This window comes from Perca fluviatilis, chromosome 5, assembly GCF_010015445.1.
Source record: "Perca fluviatilis chromosome 5, GENO_Pfluv_1.0, whole genome shotgun sequence".
NCBI lineage: Eukaryota > Metazoa > Chordata > Actinopteri > Perciformes > Percidae > Perca > Perca fluviatilis.
The window spans coordinates 43,456,359-43,481,472 of record NC_053116.1 but is presented as its reverse complement, the minus strand read 5'-3'; the positions used below and the strand labels follow the sequence as shown (position 1 = coordinate 43,481,472).

Below are 25,114 nucleotides of genomic sequence, written 5' to 3'. Positions count from 1 at the left end.
TGTATTTAATGTGTCTAATATGTATTTACAGTGTATTTGTGTGATTGCTAACATGCAAACTGCAGTCTCTCAGAAACAGAAGTCTGACTGGTTCAAACTGTGAATTATTTTTACAGTTTTTTACAATCACTATGGCACTCATATCAGAACCTTGACAAAACTCTAGACACAAAACTCACAACCAATGATCAAAATACACATTTTGTCAAATCTCTAACACTTGTTTCAATTGCTTGGATACAATCCACATAAACCAAAGATCATTTGTCCATTTAACAAAGATCACCTGTTCAATATGACACAACTTAACATCAAAGTACTACTACTTCAAAAAGCAATTCACACATTACATTTCAGATGATTGTCTATTCATTTCATTACAGTCATCTAACTATCAATCCATACAACTGCTCAAAATGATAAGTAACTATTGCATTACTCTTAATGACTAGTTGTATGGAAACAGACACACAATATTCCATGTTTAGATCATGAAAGTTTCAAAATAACGAGATTCATTGTCACCAATTAGCGTGGCGCATGAACCAATTATTACCATTATCTATATACTGTGTAGACATATTGGTGCCACCACATTGGTCTGTAGTATTCTCTCTACTACTGCAGTACTTTTACAGGGATGTATTTACATCTAGTATCATAATGAAACACATATCACCTATTTTGTACTACAATATTTAATGATTGTAACAACGATGACCCAGTGAAACTATGTGTAGCTTGTGTGTGGGTGATCTAAAGTAACGTTTCAAAGGTATTTCACCATAAATTAGTTTTTTGAACCAGTGATTGTGCAAGTGCAAGATTTATTTAAAGATATGAAGCACAATGCAATGTTTTGAACATTGGATAGCCTGTGTTACAATTGATGACCGTTTTGAGTTTTGTGTCTAGAGTTTTTATCAAGGTTCTGAAATCAGTAGCAAAGTGAATGTAAAAAACTGTCATTTCCTTCACACAAACTGGCCCCAAGTCTCCTGTCTGTTAAACTGTTGAACCTGATCAGCTGTTATCTCTCTAACTGTCAGACTCTCTGTTATCACAACACACACACTGACGGGTGTTACCCAACAAAACACACTGTAAGTGTGTGTGTGTGTGTCTGTGTGTGTTTGTGTGTGTATGTGTGTGTGTGTCTGTGTGTTTGTGTGTGTATGTGTGTGTGTGTGTGTCTGTGTGTGTGTGTTTGTGTGTGTCTGTGTGTGTTTGTGTGTCTGTGTGTGTGTGTGTGTTTGTGTGTGTGTCTGTGTGTGTGTTTGTGTGTGTGTCTGTGTGTGTGTGTGTGTTTGTTTGTGACCTTTCTTTATTTGCAATCCAAATTTCATATGGAAATTTTCCCCGGCTCGTTACAGGAGCAGGATGACATCTCACGGAGGAAGACTCCAACTTTTCAGTCCAGGGAACACAAACAGACAGAGTCCACACCTCTCCGTGTGTGTGTGTGTGTGTGTGTGTATGTGTGTGTGTGTGTGTGTGTGTGTATCATAATGAAACACATATCACCTATTTTGTACTACAATATTTAATGATTGTAACAACGATGACCCAGTGAAACTATGTGTAGCTTGTGTGTGGGTGATCTAAAGTAACGTTTCAAAGGTATTTCACCATAAATTAGTTTTTTGAACCAGTGATTGTGCAAGTGCAAGATTTATTTAAAGATATGAAGCACAATGCAATGTTTTGAACATTGGATAGCCTGTGTTACAATTGATGACCGTTTTGAGTTTTGTGTCTAGAGTTTTTATCAAGGTTCTGAAATCAGTAGCAAAGTGAATGTAAAAAACTGTCATTTCCTTCACACAAACTGGCCCCAAGTCTCCTGTCTGTTAAACTGTTGAACCTGATCAGCTGTTATCTCTCTAACTGTCAGACTCTCTGTTATCACAACACACACACTGACGGGTGTTACCCAACAAAACACACTGTAAGTGTGTGTGTGTGTGTCTGTGTGTGTTTGTGTGTGTATGTGTGTGTGTGTGTGTGTGTCTGTGTGTGTGTGTGTGTGTGTGTGTATGTGTTTGTGTGTGTCTGTGTGTGTGTGTGTGTGTGTGTTTGTGTGTGTGTGTGTGTTTGTGTGTGTCTGTGTGTGTTTGTGTGTCTGTGTGTGTGTGTGTGTTTGTGTGTGTGTCTGTGTGTGTGTTTGTGTGTGTGTCTGTGTGTGTGTGTGTGTGTGTGTGTGTGTGTGTGTGTGTGTGTGTGTGTGTGTGTGTGTGTGTGTGTGTTTGTTTGTGACCTTTCTTTATTTGCAATCCAAATTTCATATGGAAATTTTCCCCGGCTCGTTACAGGAGCAGGATGACATCTCACGGAGGAAGACTCCAACTTTTCAGTCCAGGGAACACAAACAGACAGAGTGAATATAAGAATCTATAATAATATAATAATGCATAATACAAACATGTTACAGAAGTGTTTAGGGCTGGACATCTTTCAAAATCTTTCGATCCGGTGCCAATTTCGATACTTCAGTTTCGATGCCGGTTCCTAACGATACTTTTCTCGATACCAAATGTTTTAAAATCCATTTCAACATCAACAAAAATACATTAAACACAAAACTTTTATTTTCCAACATAATTGTGAATCAAAACAGTTATCAAAATTTTAAAATTCTGGTAACACTGCTCACTCAGAGTAACATTAATAAAAGTGCCTTGCCTTACAAGCTCAGCCTGTCAGTCAGTCGTCAGGGAAGAGAAACCACCGTTGTGGCTGCTTGTCTAAGAGGAAGTGTAACGTCAACAGCACAGCGACCGCTTTCACCTCGCCATTAATATCACATCGCAGAAAACGCTGTCTCCGTGAAGTTATAAAAAACTGTAACTACCCTTGAAACCACTTCATCGGCATTGCCGTGACTCCCTGTGACTTCAACAAAGCTACAGAGCCCACGACGTAGTTTATTCCGTCCACACCTCTCTGTGTGTGTGTGTGTGTGTGTGTGTGTGTGTGTGTGTGTGTGTGTGTGTGTGTGTGTGTGATAATCTGGTTAGCCAAGTTTCAGCCAGAAGAGACGTGTTTCTATCCTGCAGCGCTCACTGTCTGTTTGGGTTTGCTTTTTAACGTGGACACCGTTGTGTTAAAGCAAACAATAAGAAGTGTGTGTGTGTGTGTGTTGTATGTGTGTGTGTGTGTGTGTGTGTGTGTGTGTGTGTGTGACCGTGTGTGTGTGTGTGTGTGTGTGTGTCCTTTTTTCGGTGCCATAAAAGTATTGACGTTCAATGCCCAGCCCTACAAAGTGTTACAGGATAAATAGCCTACTAAAGTCAGATTTATGGTCCATCTTTCTGTAATCCCAGAACCAGTTATTACTTCATCTGCTCAGAGACATTAATAACTCTAGCCCAACATAATATTTGTAACCTAATCTTACTTAATTTTAACTTATATTTCTCACACTTAGCCCTATATTACTTTTATGTTACTCTTATTTTACCTTGAATCTGACTGTTGGTAAGTGCAACTGAACAGTTTACCTGAGGGATCAATAAAGTGTTCTGATGCTGATCAGTTTTACCCCTTCTGTCCTTTCTCTTTAAACTGGGCTGTGCAGGTGAGACTGCAGACTCAGCCCAAAGCCTCCTGCTCTCAGGTGGTGCTCTACACAGGAACGTACGACTGCTTCAGGAAAACTGTTTCTAAAGAGGTGAACCCACAAACACACGCGCAGACACACACACACACACACACACACACACACACACACACACACACACACACACACACACACACACACATCGCGCACACACACACACACACGCACATTACGACACACACACACACACATGCGCACACACATATATACACACACACACACACACATACAGACACACACACACTTCTTATTGTTTGCTTTAACACAACGGTGTCCACGTTAAAAAGCAACCCAAACAGACAGTGAGCGCTGCAGGATAGAAACACGTCTCTTCTGGCTGAAACTTGGCTAACCAGATTATGTTACACAGAAACAAGAAACATGTTGCTCTTCCATGTGTCTCTTTGTAGTTTGTATTATTTAAAGCTAACATACTTCTTCTCCGTTCTGAGTTCATGTTTAATGTGTGTGTGTTTGTGTGTGTCAGGGTGTCCTCGGTCTCTATAAAGGAATGGGTGCTCCCCTGGCGGGCGTGGCTCCTATGATGGCCATCAGTTTTTTCGGGTTCGGTCTGGGAAAACAGCTGCAGGCAGAAGCTGACAAACCTCTAACGTAAGTAACACACACACACACACACACACACACACAGGTTTGTGGCACTATCTTTGTGGGGATCTGTCATTGACATAGTAGGCTCGTTCGAGATGAGCCAGATCTGCGCAGAATCGATCACCGGCGATCGGCGCCCAATGCATGCCGGTTAGATTTGTGTCCGACTTGATCCCGACTTGCTCTGACGTCATGCACACGTGGGCAACGATAATCTCACGAGACCAAGGCGGACGCAGTTCTGAGACGCAGGTAGCGCAGTTGCTTTTCACCAACTGCAAGAGCCAGGCGGACGCAGGTGGACCCAGGGCATGCTTGGAACGCCCGGCCTCTCAGCTGATCAAACAGCTGATTGGTTCAGAATCGACTCAACATGATGACGTTTTATATAAACTTTTTATTGATTTTCAATCGGAGGGATTTTAACTGTGATTTGTCTGATTTAAAAGCTTATTCTGTACAGAACACATGTTGTGTGGCTGATAGTTGTGTTTAAAAGTCAGAGAGACTAAATCTGTTCAGATTACAGATCATCTACAGTCTGTTGTTTATTAAAATCAGCAACAGATCGCATGTAGAGAATTTTGACAGCTACTTTGTCATAATAAAATCAACTAGAGACTGTGTAGGAGCTGATATAGGGGTCTGATAACATTTTATTAAATCGGAATCGGACCACCGTGTTTCTGTCACTTCCTGTTCATCCTGAAGGCTGCTGGAGTCAGCTGGAAAACTGTCCGACTTGAGAGCGGACTTTTGTCACCGCCCCCTGCTGCTGCCGCCTGCTCTCGTCTACTTTACAGGCGAGGCACAGTTCATCTCGAACGAGCCTATTGCATTCCCTAGCCCCTTACCCTAACCTTAACCATCACAACTAAATGCCTAACCCTAACCCCTAACCCACCCTAACCATAACATAATTCTAACCCTAATCCTAAAACCAAGTCTTAACCCTCAAACAGCCCTTTAAACTTGTGGGGTCCAGCATTCAAGCTGTCGTGACCCCGCAAGTATACTGGACTCATGGTTTTTGGACCCCACGAATATAGTTAAACAAGAACACACACACTCTGTGTGTTTGTTGTAGCTCTATATAACTCTGTTGTCCTCTGCTTTCATTCGCTCTGCGGAGCTACTCCCCTCTCTGCTCATATTACTCCTCTCTGTCTCTAACTTCCTCTGATTTTCTGCATCTATAAATCTTTGTAGAAATGTCTGACGTGCTGCAGAGCTGCTCATGTTGCTCTGAACAACATTCACTCTAAATTTCAGACCAAAGATTCAGGCAGAGATGCTCACAAGTCTCTGAGCTTGAGTCCCAGACTCAGGTCTCTGGTGGATATAATGAGTGTTGTATCACCTGCTGCGTGCCATCCAGGCTGCTCAGAACAACATATACTCTGTTATTAGGACTCATCTATTATCATACAGTATCAGCTGTGATTGGTTGTTTGGTATATAATAAGTGTAAACAGGCTATTGCAATATGTCAAAAAACACCAGGGATGCTTTACTTCCAAGTTAATAACTGTGTTTAGCCTTGTATGATGAACATACAGGAAAGACCAAATATTGATGTACTCAGCATATCAGGAAAATATTGCTACAATTAATACCTGGCCTATTTTTCACTTATAGAGCACAACGTAATTGTTATGGTGAGTGGAAGGTAGAGGACCCAAATGCAGGTAGAGCAGGAAAGCAGGCAGGAGAAGGTTCAAACTGAGGATTTATTAACAAAAGGCAGGGAACAAACCAACAAAAAGGGATCCAAAGGGCAAACAACAAACACAAGGAGTCCAAAACTGAGGCAGGCAGGCAAAAGGCAAAGTCCCAAATCCAAAAAGTCTCCAGAGACAAGGACAAAAAAGACAAAACAAAAAAACCACAAGGAAGATTCCAAACACACACCGACAGGATACAGACAGACTGACAGGGCAAAGACAAAACGCTCTAACAAGAGCCAAAGGGAACACAGAGGCTAAATACATGAGGTAATGAGTAAATCAGGAACAGGTGAGACAACAGGTGAAACACATCAGGGCGGGGCAGGACAATCAACAAAGGAGGGAAAACACAGGAAGTAAACTGGACAAGACAAGACAGAAAACTAGACTCAAAATAAAACAGGAACCAGGAAATACAGACAGAAAACATGAAATCAACTAAACACAGAAACTTGACACAACACAAGGGAGAACAGAGAACACAGGAATTAACCAAAACCTACACAATACAGAATAACCAACAAAAACATACATACAACATACAGAAAACTACAAAGAAGCAACAGAAATAGCACAAAACACAAGGCAAAATGCTGAAACCATAACATGTAATATGCACTGCTTCTATAACTAATGACATCCTATAACTGATCAACACATCCCCCAGACTCTCCATCCCAGTGTAACGTTAACTTAATAAAACTGGAACGTTACACAATGACACTAACCCTATAACCGATTTATAGCGAATGTTAATAACCAACGTGGTGGCAGCTAGAAGGACATGAATGGTTGCGTAATGTTAAATCCCCGGAAAGTTCGGCAAACAAACAAACAAATTCTCATTAATCTTTTCATAACATCTACCTCCGTAGGTCGTAGCTAAAGCCAATGCTAAGCTAAACATGCTAGCTAGCCTATCAGAATAGGTTTTCAGGTTCCAGGACAAGCCTGGGCCCTGTGTATTAAATTATTCTTCAATCTATGTTGTGATAGGTAATAGAAAAAGAATGGTGAATCTGCTAAGTAAGAAAAAGAAGCACTTAACTGCCAACTTGGCAAATTTAGCATCCATTCCTCGTCAGCAACAACCTGTCCCAAAAAATTATTTTAACACAATAGCACTAGCCTTACTAAATGTCAGGTCTTTGGCAAGTAAATCATTTTTAGTCAATGCTTTTATTATTAAACACAATCTTGATTTTATGTTTTTAACTGAAACCTGGTTAGACCATAATAACAGTGCTGCTGTTCTCATTGAGTCAGCTCTCCCTAACTTCAGTTTTATGAGTGAGTACAGAGTGAATAAGAAAGGAGGTGGAATCACCATCTTGTTTAATGACTCATTCCAATGTACCCAAATATCTTATGGAAACTTTGCTTCTTTTGAATATGTGGCTCTTCAGCTAAGGTCCTCCCCTCGACCTATATTTCTAAATATCTACAGACCACCTAAATATTGTGCATCCTTCTTTGACGACTTTACTGAGCTGCTGTCTATAATCTATATTAACTTTGATTGTGTAGTTATTGCTGGTGATTTCAACATTCATGTTGATAACCCCCAGGATAGAGGGACCAAAGAACTGTGTTGTATTTTTGAGAACTATGGACTGACTCAGCATGTGACAGAGCCTACGCACAATAAGGGGCACACTCTGGACTTGATTATCTCCAAGGGTTTGAACATTTCCAAGGTTGTGGTGACTGATGCTGCTCTCTCTGATCATTCCTGTGTTTGCTTTAATGGCACTATCTCTATGCACAAAAGTGTCCAAACAAAGTTAATCAGAAAACGGTATATCACTGAAAACACCAATGAATCATTCATTCAGCTTTTCTCCTCCACACCCACCCTCTCAGGGGTCTCAGTCACTGAGCTTGTAGACAATTTCAATTGTAAAATTACAAATGTTATTGATGCCATTGCTCCCACTCAGGTCAAAGCTCTCTCTGGTAAGAAAAGATCTCCATGGAGAAATGTCATACGAGTGAGAACAAAAAAGAGAGCGTCGAAAAGCAGAACGCAGGTGGCGAAAAACTAATCTCCAGGTCCACTACAACACTTATAAAGAGAGACTTCGCACTTATAATTTGGAACTCAGGAATGCTAGGCGGTCCTTCTTCTCGGACATTATTGCCAAAAACAATAATAATTCACGTGCTTTGTTTGCTACTGTTGATAGGTTAACAAACCCTCCAGTACCAGTAGCACCTGAACTTTTATCCACCAAGGCCTGCAATGACTTTGCCTCCTTCTTCGAAGACAAAATTCAGAAAATTAGACAGTCAGTGCTTCCATATCGAGTACAGAGTATGTGTTGTCACAGTGTCCAGGCAAAACAAATTCCAATATGACCCAATTCACTATGATTAACCGTAAAAACCTGGAGGATGTCGTGGAAGTTTCCTTTGCAGCAGGGGGAAGAGTTTTCAGAGTTTAGTAAATTGAAACAAATAAGACAGACTGAGACTAAAACCAAGTTGGGTTTTTGTATTTTATTAAAAAAGATATATTTGCAAATATAGGAGCAACATGATTTCACAAAAGTCCGCAGCCCAGTGTGGAGTCAGTTTCTCAAAAAAGTGAACAAGAACCCCAGGCTTATATGCATCTTCAGAGTGACAACACAGACGCACTTGGATTATTATGATTCTACAATTTCGACAGGCAATCTGATACACATGAAGACAATCAGAGGAATAAAAGAGACATCTCGGAGCCATCTCACCTCCTCCTCCCTGTACGACTGTCATCCCCCCAGTTACAGCTAAACTGGCATGCGAAAACTAGAGATAGTTTTAGGGCGACCTTGTACCTTTATCGGTTCAGGCTAACAGTGCTGACATAATGTTCCAGACTGCATGTCTCACAAAGTTAGAATCAAAATCTGCATGTGGGAATGAGATAGACTCTTTCAGCATTTGTGAGAGAATTAAAGTACGAATTAAACATAAAAATATAAGGAATTGTGCTTAAATGTAATTTTCCCATTACAAGGACATTATACAACATCTGAAAACCTCCTCCTGTTGTCTTGATATTCTACCAACGGGCCTTTTCAAAAATGTTTCGAATTCTTTGGCTATAGATCTTCTACAGATTGTAAACACATCTCTTCTTTCAGGTATCTTCCCACAGGCCCTGAAAACTGCAGTCATCAAGCCACTTAAAAAAGAACAATCTAGACACGTCACTAATGAGCAACTACAGGCCGATATCAAACCTTCCATTTTTAAGTAAAATCATTGAAAAAACGGTTTCTCAACAACTCAACCTTTTCTTGTCACTAAACAACAATTTTGATGCCTTCCAGTCGGGTTTTTGACCACATCACAGCACTGAGACAGCCCTTGTTAAAGTATTTAATGACATCCACTTAAACACAGATAGTGGCAAAATTTCAGTCTTAGTATTACTTGATCTCAGTGCTGCATTTGATACGGTCGACCATGACATATTACTAGACCGATTGGAAAACTGGGTTGGCATCTCTGTCTCAGTACTAAGGTGGTTTGAGTCGTATTTAAAGAATAGGGACTACTTTGTGTCTATAGGGAATTATACATCTGAGCATACAAATATGACATGCGGAGTTCCCCAAGGCTCAGTTCTGGGGCCTCTCCTGTTTAACATCTACATGCTTCCACTGGCTCAGATTATGGAAAACAATGAAATAAGTTACCATAGTTATGCGGATGACACACAAATTTATATAACTTTATCTCCAGGGGACTATAGTCCAATACAACAACTGACTAAGTGCATTGAACAAATTAACGACTGGATGTGCCAGAATTTTCTTAAATTAAATGACGAAAAAACTGAGGTGGTTGTTTTTGGAGCAAAAGAGGAATGATTGAAAGTCAGCACTCAGCTTCAAACCACAATGTTAAAAACAACAGACAAAGCCAGAAATCTTGGTGTAGTCATGGATTCAGACCTGAATTTTATCAGCCACATTAAGACAATTACAAAGTCAGCCTATTACCACCTTAAAATATATCAAGGATTAGAGGACTTAAGTCTCAGCAGGATTTGGAAAAACTTGTCCATGCTTTTATCTTCAGTAGACTTGACTACTGCAACGGTGTCTTTACAGGTCTCCCTAAAAAATCAATCAAACAGCTGCAGCTGATTCAGAACGCTGCTGCTCGAGTCCTCACTAAAACCAGGAAAGTGGATCACATCACTCCAGTACTGAAGTCTCTACACTGGCTTCCAGTGCCTCAAAGAATTGATTTCAAAATACTTTTGCTGGTTTATAAATCACTAAATGGTTTAGGGCCAAAATACATTTCTGATCTGCTACTACACTATGACCCACCCAGACCTCTCAGGTTGTCTGGGACAGGACTGCTTGTTGTCCCCAGAGTCAGAACTAAACAGGGGGAAGCAGCGTTCAGTTTTTATGCTCCACATATCTGGAACAAACTCCCAGAAAACTGCAGGTCTGCAGCAACTCTCAGTTCTTTTAAATCAAAGCTAAAGACCTATCTTTTTGATGTTGCCTTTCTTTAAATAACTGTTCATTTGTTATACTGAAGTTGCATTGATGACACTGTATGACACTCGATAACTGCTCTTTAATGTTTAATTTCTTATTCTGCACTATAACTTTTATTTGCATATTTTATCTCTCAGTTCTTTAAATTCTTATACTGCACTATCAATTTTATCAATGTTTAATTTCTTATACTGCACTGTAACTTTTATTCACGTATTTTATCTCTCAGTTCTTATACTGTACTGTCAATTTTATTCTTGTCTTTTATCTAGTGGTATTTTTGAACAGATAACGGACATATTTCTGAAAATTTCTCCAACGTGAGTGTGACATAGATTAGAACTCAAAAAACACGGTGTTGAGGGTAGATGCAACAGAATGGTCGTGAGCAGATGTAGACACTCAGACGGAATCAAAAGTGGTGTCAAAAAGGATGGGATTTTATTATACTTGTCCCAAATTAAGGCCTATAGGCAAAATAATCAATTAACAAAACCAAAATAAAAAGAAAAAAAAAGAAAAAGGGGAAAAAAAAATACTTCCACAAAAATAAAATAAATTGACATGAGAGTCAAAACTTATTAAACAATACAAAGTTACAGCTGTATACAAGTTTGACGTTTTTGCACTAGTCACCAGAGCCTTCACAGACTAACGTCCCTCCTTCTCTAGCTCTCTCGAGCAACTGAAACTGACAGTCTATATAGGCCTGTAGCGCACCCCTGGAATTGGAAGATACCAACCCCAAATAAAATACAGGGGTGGCTAAGGCGAACAGACAATAAAAGCTACAATCAGCCAAAATTAACAGATCTAGCAGGCTAGAAATTTACCAAAGATTTATATCTGACTCACCAAAACATTCCACTAAGCCACCAAAGACTTTGACAGACAAAATAAATAATTACTCAAAATTACAATAATTTCCTGTTACCCCGGATGTAGTAACGTCATTTAAACTCGCCGATCGCGGCAAACTTTCCTTTAACAACAACAGAGCAGACGCCGGTAAGCCACCAAGACTACAAGTTATCCTGTTACCTTTTAAACTAAATAAACAGCAAATTAACATAGACGTAAGTGTTGTGTGATTATTATAAATGATGATGTTTGTGACAAACAGTATGGTTTTAAACAGAATATGATGTATTGATAAATATAGCTATAGCCTAGAAATCACCGCAGTATTAGCTGTAAATATGTGCACAAGAACGCTACGGGATTACTGTGTGGAGTGTGGAGGCAAGTTTAACAGATGATTTGGAACGGAGCATATAATACGTAACAGAGCATATTGACATGCTAACAAAACATACACAGGCAACATTTAAACTCAGTCTTTGTGAGCTAAACTAGGTAGCGCATCGCTACCGTGACGGCAGCTATGCGCCCCGTCACACACCCCCATAAGAAGAGCGTCCAGGTCCATCTCAGGACGTGACAGAAAGTCAGCAAAATGTACATCTCTTCCCGCCCTATACCTCACACCGTAAACTTGTACGGCTGCAAGGACAGGTGCCAGCGGGTAATCCTGGAATTAAAGTCACGCATGCGGTGTAGCCACTGCAAGGGCCTGTTGTCTGTCTCCAAGACAAACTCTTTGGCGACAAGGTAATATTTCAAAGTATCAAGAGCCCACTTGATGGCAAGACACTCCTTTTCAATGGAGTATCGTGTCTCGCGAGGGAACAGTTTGCGGCTCACAAACTGTATGGGTCTTTTGTCTGCCCCCTCACCCTGCAACAACACCGCCCCCAGGCCAATGCCTGAAGCGTCGGTTTGCACAGTGAAGGGCAAGGAGAAGTCGGGACTCTGCAATACCGGTTCCCAGCACATGCTCTCCTTGAGATCGTGGAAAGCTGCCTCACACTCAGCAGTCCAGACCACCTTGTTAGGGCTGGTCTTGCGAGTGAGGTCAGACAGGGGAACAGCACGGCTCGAAAAGTTGGGGATAAAACGCCTGTACCAGCCGACCAACCCCAGGAAAGACCGCACCCCCTTCTTGGTTGAAGGTGGCTGGGCACTGCGGATGGCGTCCACCTTGCCAACCTGCGGACATATGGTGCCACCACCCAGGATATATCCCAGGTAGCTCACCTCAGACCGAGCAAGCTGGCATTTGCTGGCGTTCACCACCAACCCGGCCTGACGAATCCTCTGGAAGACATCACTCAGGTGTCGAAGATGTTCGTCCCATGACGAACTGTGGATAATGACATCATCAATATAAGCTGCGGCGTAGTCCTCGGCGCCCCTCAGCACCTCGTCCATGAGACGCTGAAAAGTCGCCGCTGCGCCATGCAGGCCAAAGGGCATAACCCTGAACTGGAACAGACCAGATGGAGCTTTGAAGGACGTCAGCTCCTGTGCCTGGGGTGAAAGCGGCACCTGCCAGTACCCTTTACACAAATCCAAGGTGCTGAGGAACTCAGCTTTCCCCAGACGCTCCACCAGTTCATCCACACGGGGCATGGGATATGGGTCAAAAGCTGAGATGGCATTCAGCTTCGATAAGTCAACACAGAAACGGAGCCCCCCCGTCCTTCTTCGGCACCAGGACCACGGGACTGCACCACTCACTGCGTGATCTCTCGATCACCCCCATCTCCAGCATCGCCAATACCTCCTGCTTCAGCGCGGGGATCAGTCGCGCTGGAACCCTGGTGGCGGTCTGCCGGACGGGGCCTGGAGAAGTCAGTTTGATGTCGTGGGTGATGACGCCTGTTCGCCCTGGCCGATCCTGAAATAGGCCCCTTGGGACAATAGTCAACAGGTCCTCCTGCTGTTCAGCAGACAAGTGGGTGACGGAGGGGTAGGTCGACTCGCCGCCCGCAGTAGGAAAGTACTGCTCCAACGGCTCCTCTTCCTCTTCCACAGTTCGTGCCCACAGCTGATCTTGAATAGAAGATTGTCGGTCAATCCATCGCTTTAGGAGGTTCACGTGGTAGATCTGCTTGGAGCGACGTCTGTCTGGCATCACGATTTCATAGGTGACCTCGCCGACCCTGCGAAGTACCGTGAAAGGGCCTTGCCACTTCGCCAGCAGACTGCTTTCCGACGACGGCAACAACAGTAGCACCTTCTGTCCGGACACAAAGGAGCGACTGCGTGCTGTCCGGTCATACCACGTCTTTTGCCTCGTCTGAGCCCGGGCCAGGTGTTGGTGGGCCATGGAGCTCAGCTCGTCCAGTTTCTCCCTCATCTTCAGGACATAGCTCGCGATGTTAGTTGGTTGGCGAGGAGCGTCCCCCTCCCAACTCTCTCAGAGGATGTCAAGCGGGCCTCTCACCTCCCGTCCGAACAATAGTTCGAAGAGAACCCGTCCCGATGCCTGCGGTACTTCTATGTACGAACAACAGGTAAGGAAGCCACTGGTCCCAGTCAGCTCCCGACTTCGGACGCGAACTTCCGCAGCATCGACTTCAGGGTTTGATTGAATCTCTCAACCATTCCGTCGGTCTCGCGGGTGGTAGGGTGTGGTTTTAATGCCCCGAATCCCTAACAGGGAGTACACCTGCCTCAATGTCTTACTAGTGAAGTTAGTACCCTGATCGGTTAAGATTTCCTTGGGGACACCCATACGGGAGAAAAGTTGAAGCAAACTATTGGCCACCTGCCTTGCCTTAGTGTTTCGGGGGGGAATGCCTCTGGGTACCGCGTTAGCGATCGCAAATCACCAAGATGTAGCGGTAACCTGCCCTACTCCTCTCTAAGGGACCAACTACATCCATGGCAATGCGACTGAAAGGTGTGTCAATAATGGGAAGACTGATGAGGGGAGCTTTTAAACCTCTCTTGGAGCGAGCAGACAACTGGCACTCTGGACATGACCTACAGTATTCTGCTATGTCATTGCTGAAACCTGGCCAATAGAATCTTTGCAGGATTCTCTTCTCTGTCTTTTCCCTGCCCAGATGTCCTGACCATGGAACACTGTGTCCCAAGTGCAACACTTTGGTCCTAAGAGCCTCAGGAACAACCAACTGCTCTGTGTCTGTACTCACTCGATACAGTTTCTCATTATTGACAACAAAACATGTGTCACCTTCCCTCATGGCTTCCCTAGCCTCATCTGGGTTTTTTGCAGACGAAAAGCACGAGCTAAGAGTGGGGTCCGCCTGCTGAAGCATCTGGAAGTCCTCACAAAAGGCTTCAGTACCCTCTAACTGTGGGGAGGACAGACCTTCCTGCAGCACTGTACCTGACACTTTCGCTCTGTGCCTCTCTGCCTTGGACTTTCTAGGTTTGCCACCAGGGCAACTCTCAAATGGTAACTCTGACCAAACATCAGTGTCTGGTCCATCTCTAGCCTGGGCTCTAGTTGTAACATAAGCATCAACTGTGTCAACACTTTGTAATAGCTCTGTAAGAACTGGTACATCCTGGCCTAGAATCACAGGATAAGGGCATTTATCCAAAATCCCTACAGTTAACAAGTACGTCTGGCCATTAATCTCAATGAGAACCTCGCCTGTTTGGTGCTCAGACTCATCACCATGGATGCAGCGGACCCTCACTGTGCCCACAGGCTGGAAATCAGACTTCAAACAGGACTTACGAATAAACGAAACACTACTTCCTGTATCAACTAAAGCCTGAACTGTCTTTCCACCTATCTTCACAGGGACTGTTACATCGGAAGAAGTACCAGATAAGTGCTTGCTATGGCCAGGTATGTAACATATTCTGGAATCAGACATTCTCTGCACTGTGCAATTGGGCCTAATGTGACCTGGCTGGCCACAACCATGGCATACAAGTACCCTAGGTGCTCTAGCTGGAATGGTGCTAACACCGGGGCTATTGGGGCCATTGGAGGGTTTAAACACACGACCACTACCACCCACAGACTTACCAGAGAATGTCTTGTCTGGCTCCCGCTGGGCTGCTTGGTAGGGTTTTCTCCAGTCCTGCTGTTGTGGGCCTCTTCTGGATTGCCTGGCGGCCATGAAGGTCTCCACCAGGTCTGCAGCTTGCGCTGACGAGGCAGGGGTGCGCTCTCTCACCCATACCTGAAGCTCAGGGTGCAGCATGTCCAGGAACTGCTCCAACACGATTCGGTCACACACCTCCTCATTGGTCAGCAACTCTGGAACTAGCCATTTCCCCATCAGGTCCTTCAGCCGGGCTTGAAGTTCTTTCGCCGTCTCACCCGCCACAACGGTCTTGGACCGGAAACGTTGGCGTAAGTCTCGGGCGCTGATGTTGAACTAGCCGAAACAGCCTGCTTCACTTTCATGTAGTCACGGCTATCTGCCAAACTCATGGCTACGTAGGCAGATCTAGCCTTACCCTTTAACAATGGCACCAGGTACAATGCCCAAGTCTCAGGGGGCCACTGACTTGCTGCTGCCAATCTTTCAAAGGTGGTTAAATAGTTCTCAATATCTTCGTCCTCTTCATAGGGGGACATCCTAGGGGGTGTCCACCCCCGTTGAAGGTGTGGTGATGCGGCAAGGCCAAAAGCTGTGGAGTCGAGGGAGCTCTGCATCCTGGGTGCTGTGTGCTGACCTGGCTGTGGCTGAGGAGTTGGCACATCCAGAAATGGCATGTTGTAGAGCTGATCGGAGGCTGCGAAGCGTGGCGGGGGGGTCCCTCTGCTGCTGTCCAGCAAGTGTCTGTCCCGTCTCCTGCGTTGTTACAGACTTCGTCTCAACCAGTTGCTGCAGTTGCCTGAACTGGTGCTCTACCTTTCCATCTCCTGTCTTGACGGCCTCTGCCTCCATCTGGTGCTGCTGACGCCCTGAGACTCCACCATCGCTCTCACCACTTTCTCCAAGCGCTCCGTCCTGTCCCCTCCGGAGAGGGAGGCCGTGCCGCCGCCGCCGTGGATTTGGGCCTGGCTCCCATCGCCAAACCATCGCTAGGGGTTGCCGTACCCGCTCCTTCTTCACTTATCTTAACCCATAGAGTGCTGCTCGGACACTGCTAACCCGGAAACCACTGCCACCAAATGTTGAGGGTAGATGCAACAGAATGGTCGTGAGCAGATGTAGACACTCAGACGGAATCAAAAGTGGTGTCAAAAAGGATGGGATTTTATTATACTTGTCCCAAATTAAGGCCTATAGGCAAAATAATCAATTAACAAAACCAAAAGAAAAAAAAGAAAAAAAAGAAAAAGCTTCTCTAGCTCTCTCGAGCAACTGAAACTGACAGTCTATATAGGCCTGTAGCGCACCCCTGGAATTGGAAGATACCAACCCCAAATAAAATACAGGGGTGGCTAAGGCAAACAGACAATAAAAGCTACAATCAGCCAAAATTAACAGATCTAGTAGGCTAGAAATTTACCGAAGATTTATATCTGACTCACCAAAACATTCCACTAAGCCACCAAAGACTTTGACAGACAAAATAAATAATTACTCAAAATTACAATAATTTCCTGTTACCCCGGATGTAGTAACGTCATTTAAACTCGCCGATCGCGGCAAACTTTCCTTTAACAACAACAGAGCAGACGCTGGTAAGCCACCAAGACTACAAGTTATCCTGTTACCTTTTAAACTAAATAAACAGCAAATTAACATAGACGTAAGTGTTGTGTGATTATTATAAATGATGATGTTTGTGACAAACAGTATGGTTTTAAACAGAATATGATGTATTGATAAATATAGCTATAGCCTAGAAATCACCGCAGTATTAGCTGTAAATATGTGCACAAGAACGCTACGGGATTACTGTGTGGAATCAAATGAATGGAAAGTTTAACAGATGATTTGGAACGGAGCATATAATACGTAACAGAGCATATTGACATGCTAACAAAACATACACAGGCAACATTTAAACTCAGTCTTTGTGAGCTAAACTAGGTAGCGCATCGCTACCGTGACGGCAGCTATGCGCCCCGTCACACACGGGTGTGACAATAGATTATCCATACAAGGACCAAGTCTGTGAACTGGTCAGATTTAGTCTGTGAACTAGATCAATAAGAAGGACAATGTCTGTGAACTTGTCAGATATTTCTGTGAATTTATCAAGAGACAGACTGTGAACTGTCCCGGATTTAGCAAGGTTTACCGAGATTAAACTAAGCTTTGTAGCGACGGCTACATCATAGTGAAAAGTAGAACTACTGCAATCTTGTAATGGGTAACGAAAACACCAAGTCACTTGAGCCAAAAGGACCTGTGGTCAGAGAAATGCTTCTGATGAAGGCAAGCTGTGTTCACTGGTCATATGCTAATGATAGCATGCTAACACGCTAAGCTGTGTTCACTGATCTTATGTTAATGTTAGCATGCTAATGATAGCATGCTAACCTGCTAAACTAAGACGGTGAACATTACAGCTGCTAAACATTAGCATGTTAGCATTTAACTCAAAGCTCTGCCTCGCTGCAGAATATTACGATTGAAGCTCGAAACATCTTTATAAACGGCTCAAATCTGTTTTTTTCCGAAGCATTTTAATGAAAGTTCTCTCCGCTTGCTGACTCTTCTTGTTATTATTCTCTCTGGAAGTTAATCTTTACACACACATATATATATATATATATATATATATATATATATATATATATATATATATATATATACACATACACACTACCGGTCAAAAGTTTTAGAACACCCCAATTTTTCCAGGTTTTTATTGAAATTCATGCAGTTCAATGTCTTATTGTACTCTGAAATGAAAGAATAGAACAAATGAATAATTTAAGTTAAAAAAGAAATCATGGAATCAATTTATAAACCAAAATGTATTCTAAATTTTTGACTCATCAAAGTAGCCCCCTTTGGCAGATATAACAGCTGGCATTCTTTCTACAATGGAAATCAAATATTCTTCAGAAAGTTCTTCCCAACTCTGTTGCAGAAGTTCCCATAAATGTGTGGCACTTGCTTTGCTTTCACTTTTCAGTCCAGTTCATCCCAAACCAGCTCAATGGGGTTTAAGTCTGGTGACTGTGCTGGCCAGTCCATGTTTTAAAGCTTAACTTATCTTGTTCTTTTTTCCTAAGGTAGTTCTGGCGTAGCTTGGACTTGTGTTTTGGGTCATTATCTTGCTGTAGGATGAACCCCTGACCAACTAGGCGCATACCAGAGGGTACTGCATGGCGCTGCAAAATGCTGTGGTAGCTGTTTTGGTTCAGGGTGCCTTTCATGCTGTACAAATCACCGACCATGGATCCAGCAAAACAGCCCCAGACCATCACGCTTCCTCCTCCATGTTTGACAGTTGATGTCACACACTGAGGAACCATCCTTTCGCCTACTCAACGGCGTACAAAAATCCTGCGTGATGAACCGAAGATTTCAAATTTTGATTCATCAGTCCATAGCACCTTCTTCCAGTCTTCAGTAGTCCATTGACGATGTTTCTTGGCCCAGGCAAGCCTCTTTTTCTTATTCTGACGTCTTAGCAATGGCTTTCTTGCTGCAACTCGACCTATCAAACCTGTAGCTCCAAGTCTTCTCTTTCCAGTTGAAACTGAGACTTGCTTATTACGACCACTATTAAGCTGTGCTTGAAGCTGTTGTCCTGTGAGCCGCCTATCACGCAAGCTGTTGACTCTCAGAAACTTGTCTTCTGATTCTGTTGTGGCTTTGGGTCTGCCAGACCTCTTCCTGTCAGAGTTTCCCCCAGTTTCTAAGTGCCTTTTGATGGTGAAGAATACTGTACTCACTGACACCTTGACTTTCTTCGCAATTTCTCTGTAGGAAAGACCAACATTCTTAAGTGTTATGATGGTCTGTCTCTCTTCCATTGTTAATTGCCTTTTTCCCACCATTTTTATAGCAACACACTACTTTCTGCAGTACAATACTGTTCAAATAATGCTTACGAGGGTATGGTACCACAGTGTGTTCCAACAATACTTTTATACAAACATAGAGGGTTGTAAGTAATCCAGACAAGTTGGAACACCTGTGGGAATTGGTAGCACCAACTTTCAAAGCTTGATCAACCTCCATTGCTGCAGAACAGCTTTACATTGTTAACCCATTTCTTGTTCCCTGAAAAAGGCATTTTTGTAAAATACTGAAATGTACATTATTTTTCAGTTTTAGGTAACCTTACTTTTTTTTTACCCTCAGGCAGTTCAGCACTTACTTTTGTGCTATTTCAAGTTATTCATTGGATTTGAACTACTAAAATTTCAATAAAAAAAATTAAAAAACATATATATATGTTATGGCATGCCGTTTGGGAAATTATTATATATATGTGAAGTTTGAATATATTGAATGAATCTTATTCTGAATATATTGAATGAAAGTCTGAATATATTGAATTCAAATCTGAATATATTGAATGAAAGTCTGAATGAAAGTCTGAATATATTGAATGAAAGTCTGAATATACTGAATGAAAAGCGTGTTGAGTGAGCCTGATGAAAGCGACCTGCCTGACCAAAGAGGTTCCTTTCATTTAGTCTTCCATGATTAAAAAGTGAATAAACTTCTTCATTGGGAGAACGGTACTGGATACGGTTACCGTTACCAGTGTTTTGGCCCGTACATGCATTTGCCAGTGTGTTAATAATCTCTTCATTGCTCAAAATTGCTGACACTAGATTTCTTGCTGATTTGCTCATAGTGTCACACTTCGGTTAGGATTAATCACAACAAAAACACAAGATGGTGGCAGAAAATGATGTCAGATTCCATTTCAACTTTCATTCAATATATTCAGAAAATCATTCAATATATTCAGACATTCATTCAATATATTCAGACATTCATTCAATATAGTCAATGTTCAATATAGTCAAGGTTCATTCAAAATATTCAGACTTTCATTCAATATATTCAGACTTTCATTCAATATATTCAAACTTTACATATATATATATATATATATATATATATATATGGGCAAGGCAAGGCAGCTTTATTTGTATAGCACATTTCAGCAACAGGGCAATTCAAAGTGCTTTACATAAAACATTAAAGAGCAGTTAGAAAACAATTAAAAACAATTTAAAAACATTAATAAACAAATTCAAAACATTAAACGACAAGAATAAAATTGATAGTGCAGTATAAGAATAAAAGTTACAGTGCAGTATAAGAAATTAAAGTTAATAAAATAGATTATTTAAAGAAAAGCAACATCAAAAAGATAGTTGCAGCGGACCTACAGGTTTCTGGGAGTTTGTTCCAAATATGTGGAGCATAAAAACTGAACGCTGCTTCCCCCTGTTTAGTTCTGACTCTGGGGACAACAAGTAGACCTGTCCCAGACCACCTGAGATGTCTGGGTGGGTCATAATGTAGTAGCAGATCAGAAATGTATTTTGGCCCTAAACCGTTTAGTGATTTATAAACCAGTAAAAGTATTTTGAAATCAATTCTTTGAGGCACTGGAAGCCAGTGTAGAGACTTCAGTACTGGAGTGATGTGATCCACTTTCCTGGTTTTAGTGAGGACTCGAGCAGCAGCTTTCTGAATCAGCTGCAGCTGTCTGATTGATTTATATAGAATTATGTACTTAACAAAAAAGTGTGAAATAACTGAAAACATGTCTTATATTTTAGATTCTTCAAAGTAGCCACCCTTTGCTTTTTTGATAGCGCTACAAACCCTTGTTGTTCTCTCAATGAGCTTCATGAGGCAGTCACCTGAAATGGTTGTAACTTCACAGGTGTGCCCTGTCAGGGTTAATTAGTGGAATTTGTTCCCTTATTAATGGGGTTGGGACCATCAGTTGTGTTGTGCAGAAGTCAGGTTGATACACAGCCGACAGCCCTATTGGACAACTGTTAGAATTCATATTATGGCAAGAACCAATCAGCTAAGTAAAGAGAAATGAGTGGCCATCATTACTTTAACAAATGAAGGTCAGTCAGTCCGGAAAATTGCAAAAACTTTGAATGTGTCCCCAAGTGCAGTCGCAAAAACCATCAAGCGCTACAACGAAACTGGCTCACATGAGGACCGCACCAGGAAAGGAAGACCAAGAGTCACCTCTGCTGCTGAGGATAAGTTCATCCAAGTCACCAGCCTCAGAAATCGCAAGTTAACAGCAGCTCAGATTAGAGACCAGATGAATGCCACACAGAGTTCTAGCAGCAGACACATCTCTAGAACAACTGTTAAGAGGAGACTGCGCGAATCAGGCCTTCATGGTCAAGTAGCTGCTAGGAAACCACTGCTAAGGAGAGGCAACAAGCAGAAGAGATTTGTTTGGGCCAAGAAACACAAGGAATGGACATTAGACCAGTGGAAATCTGTGTTTTGGTCTGATGAGTCCAAATTTGAGATCTTTGGTTCTGACTGCAGTGTCTTTGTGCGACGCAGAAAAGGTGAACGGATGGATTCTACATGCCTGGTTCCCACCGTGAAGCATGGAGGAGGAGGAGGAGGAGGTGATGGTGTGGGGGGGCTTTCATGCCTGGTTCCCACCGTGAAGCATGGAGGAGGAGGTGTGATGGTGTGGGGGGGCTTTCATGCCTGGTTCCCACCGTGAAGCATGGAGGAGGAGGTGTGATGGTGTGGGGGTGCTTTGCTGGTGACACTGTTGGGGATTTATTCAAAATTGAAGGCATACTGAACCAGCATGGCTACCACAGCATCTTGCAGCGACATGCCATCCCATCCGGTTTGCGTTTAGTTGGACCATCATTTATTTTTCAACAGGACAATAACCCCAAACACACCTCCAGGCTGTGTAAGGGCTATTTGACCAAGAAGGAGAGTGATGGAGTGCTGCGCCAGATGACCTGGCCTCCTCAGTCACCGGACCTGAACCCAATCGAGATGGTTTGGGGTGAGCTGGTCCACAGAGTGAAGGCAAAAGGGCCAACAAGTGCTAATCATCTCTGGGAACTCCTTCAAGACTATTGGAAAACCATTTCAGGTGACTACCTCTTGAAGCTCATCAAGAGAATGCCAAGAGTGTGCAAAGCAGTAATCAGAGCAAGGGGTGGCTACTTTGAAGAAACTTGAATATAAGACATGTTTTCAGTTATTTCACACTTTTTTGTTAACTACATAATTCCATATGTGTTCATTCATAGTTTTGATGCCTTCAGTGAGAATCTACAATGTAAATAGTCATGAAAATAAAGGAAACACATTGAATGAGAAGGTGTGTCCAAACTTTTGGCCTGTACTATATATATATATATATATATATATATAATTTCCTAAACGGCATGCCATTATATATATAAGTGATTCTTCAGTTTTCTTCTCAGGAATTCTCAGATCTTCCTCTCCGGCTGTCTGGCCGGAGTCTTCACCACAGCCATCGTCGCTCCGGGAGAGAGGATCAAATGTTTACTGCAGGTAACGTTTAATGTATTTATAATTTTATTATTATTCATTAATGAAATGTTTACTGCAGGTAATGTGTTCATTTATAGATCCATCTGATCATTATTCTTCCTTTATTAATCGATTCATTGATTGGTTTGTAAAAAACGTGAGAACGGCGTCAGAGTTTCCCAGAGCCCAAAGTTAAACCTTCACAATCTTTGTTTGGTCGAAACCTCAACATTGTTAAACATTTATTAAAAATAAGATCAATAAAAGCAGCAAGTCTTCACATCTGAGACGCTGGAACCTTCACAAGAGTTGATGAAAAGTGACAAAAATTAGAATCGTTGCTATTGACGTGCATACTGTGTAGTTTCATTAGGAAGGCAAGGCAAGGCAGCTTTATTTGTATAGCACATTTCAGCAACAGGGCAATTCAAAGTGCTTTACATAAAACCTTAAAGAGCAGTTAGAAAACAATTAAAAAATAAATTAAAACATTAAAAGACAAGAATAAAATTGACAGTGCAGTATAAGAATTTAAAGAACTGAGAGATAAAATACGCAAATAAAAGTTACAGCGCAGTATAAGAAATTAAACATTAAAGAGAAGTTATCGAGTGTCATACAGTGTCCATCAATGCAACTTCAGTATAACAAATGAACAGTTATTTAAAGAAAGGCAACATCAAAAAGATAGGTCTTCAGCTTTGATTTAAAAGAACTGAGAGTTGCTGTGGATCTGCAGTTTTCTGGGAGTTTGTTCCAGATATGTGGAGCATAAAAACTGAATGCTGCTTCCCCCTGTTTAGTTCTGACTCTGGGGACAACAAGTAGACCTGTCCCAGACGACCTGAGAGGTCTGGGTGGGTCGTGTAGCAGCAGATCAGAAATGTATTTTGGCCCTAAACCATTTAGTGATTTATAAACCAGCAAAAGTATTTTGAAATCAATTCTTTGAGGCACTGGAAGCCAATGTAGAGACTTCAGTACTGGAGTGATGTGATCCACGTTCTTGGTCCTAGTGAGGACTCAAGTAGCAGCGTTCTGAATCAGCTGCAGCTGTTTGATTGATTTTTTAGGGAGACATGTAAAAACACCGTTGCAGTAGTCAAGTCTACTGAAGATAAAAAGCATTGACAAGTTTTTCCAAATCCTGCTGAGACATAAGTCCTTTAACCCTTGATATATTTTTAAGGTGGTAATAGGCTGATTTTGTAATTGTCTTAATGTGGCTATTGAAATTCAGGTCTGAGTCCATGACTACACCAAGATTTCTCTTTGTCTGTTGTTTTTAACATTGTCGTTTGAAGCTGAGTGCTGACTTTTAATTGTTCCTCTTTTGCTCCAAAAACAACCACCTCAGTTTTTTTGTTATTTAATTTAAGAAAGTTCTGGCATATCCAGTAGTTAATTTGTTCAATGCACTTAGTCAGTTGTTGTATTGAACTATAGTCCCCTGGCGATAAGGTTATGTAAATTTGTGTGTCATCCGCATAACTATGGTAACTTATTTCATTGTTTTCCATAATTTGAGCCAGTGGAAGCATGTAGATGTTAAACAGGAGAGGCCCCAGAACTGAGCCTTGGGGAACTCCGCACGTCATATTTGTATGCTCAGATGTATAATTCCCTATAGACACAAAGTAGTCCCTATTCTTTAAATATGACTCAAACCACTTTAGTACTGAGCCAGAAATGCCAACCCAGTTTTCCAATCGGTCTAGTAATATGTCATGGTCAACGGTATCAAATGCAGCACTGAGATCAAGTAATACTAAGACTGAAGTTTTGCCACTATCTGTGTTCAAGTGGATGTCATTAAAGGGGTGATAGAATGCAAAACCGATTTTACCCTGTCATAGTTGAATAACGACAGTTCGGTGGGTAAATAGGACATACATAGAAGCTCAAAGTCCCACTGACACCCCTTTACTATGAAAATCTCATATTTTGAAACTGCCGCTGAAAACGGGCGAATCCCAACAAAGCTGAGTTGCTTACGCAAGCGTCTCAAAATCCGGAACCTTAAGAGAACAGTCACGCCCCAATATTTACATAGGCTACACAACTGACCTGAGATCAGGTAGTCTTCTGAATCTAGCTAGGTCACGCAGATCTCTGCTATTCCATTACAAAATTCACTTCTGAAACTTTTTTATGCGAGAAATCAACCATATAAAGCTCAAATATGGGCCGCTTTACGAAAAAGGATGGCTAATTGCAAATTTTCTCCGACTGTGTGTCGGAGTTTAGTGCCGCTGTTGGTGCTGCCTGGGTTGCTACATCGCCGCCCTGACCACAGTGTCAGCGAGCTTGTTACGCCCGCAATCTTTTACCGCAGCCCGCAGGTTCCAGTAAATCTTATAATGGGTATGTGTGTTGAGTTATTTAAACAAACAATCAGGGAAATAAAGCCTCTTGTCCGCGAGT

General features: G+C 42.2%; 1 protein-coding gene across 2 annotated transcripts in view; it reads left to right on the top strand.

Moving 5' to 3' along the window:
* Positions 1-25,114, top strand: part of si:dkey-150i13.2 (mitochondrial carnitine/acylcarnitine carrier protein) — a 54,014-nt gene that overhangs the window by 1,038 nt on the left and 27,862 nt on the right. Inside the window, exons 2-4 of one of the 2 annotated variants that reach the window (XM_039801170.1) lie at positions 3,578-3,670; positions 4,107-4,231; positions 22,609-22,711. In XM_039801170.1, the coding sequence (XP_039657104.1) occupies positions 3,578-3,670; positions 4,107-4,231; positions 22,609-22,711 (321 nt within the window). The remainder of the gene's footprint in view (positions 1-3,577; positions 3,671-4,106; positions 4,232-22,608; positions 22,712-25,114) is intronic. The other variant, XM_039801171.1, reaches the window with a different exon arrangement.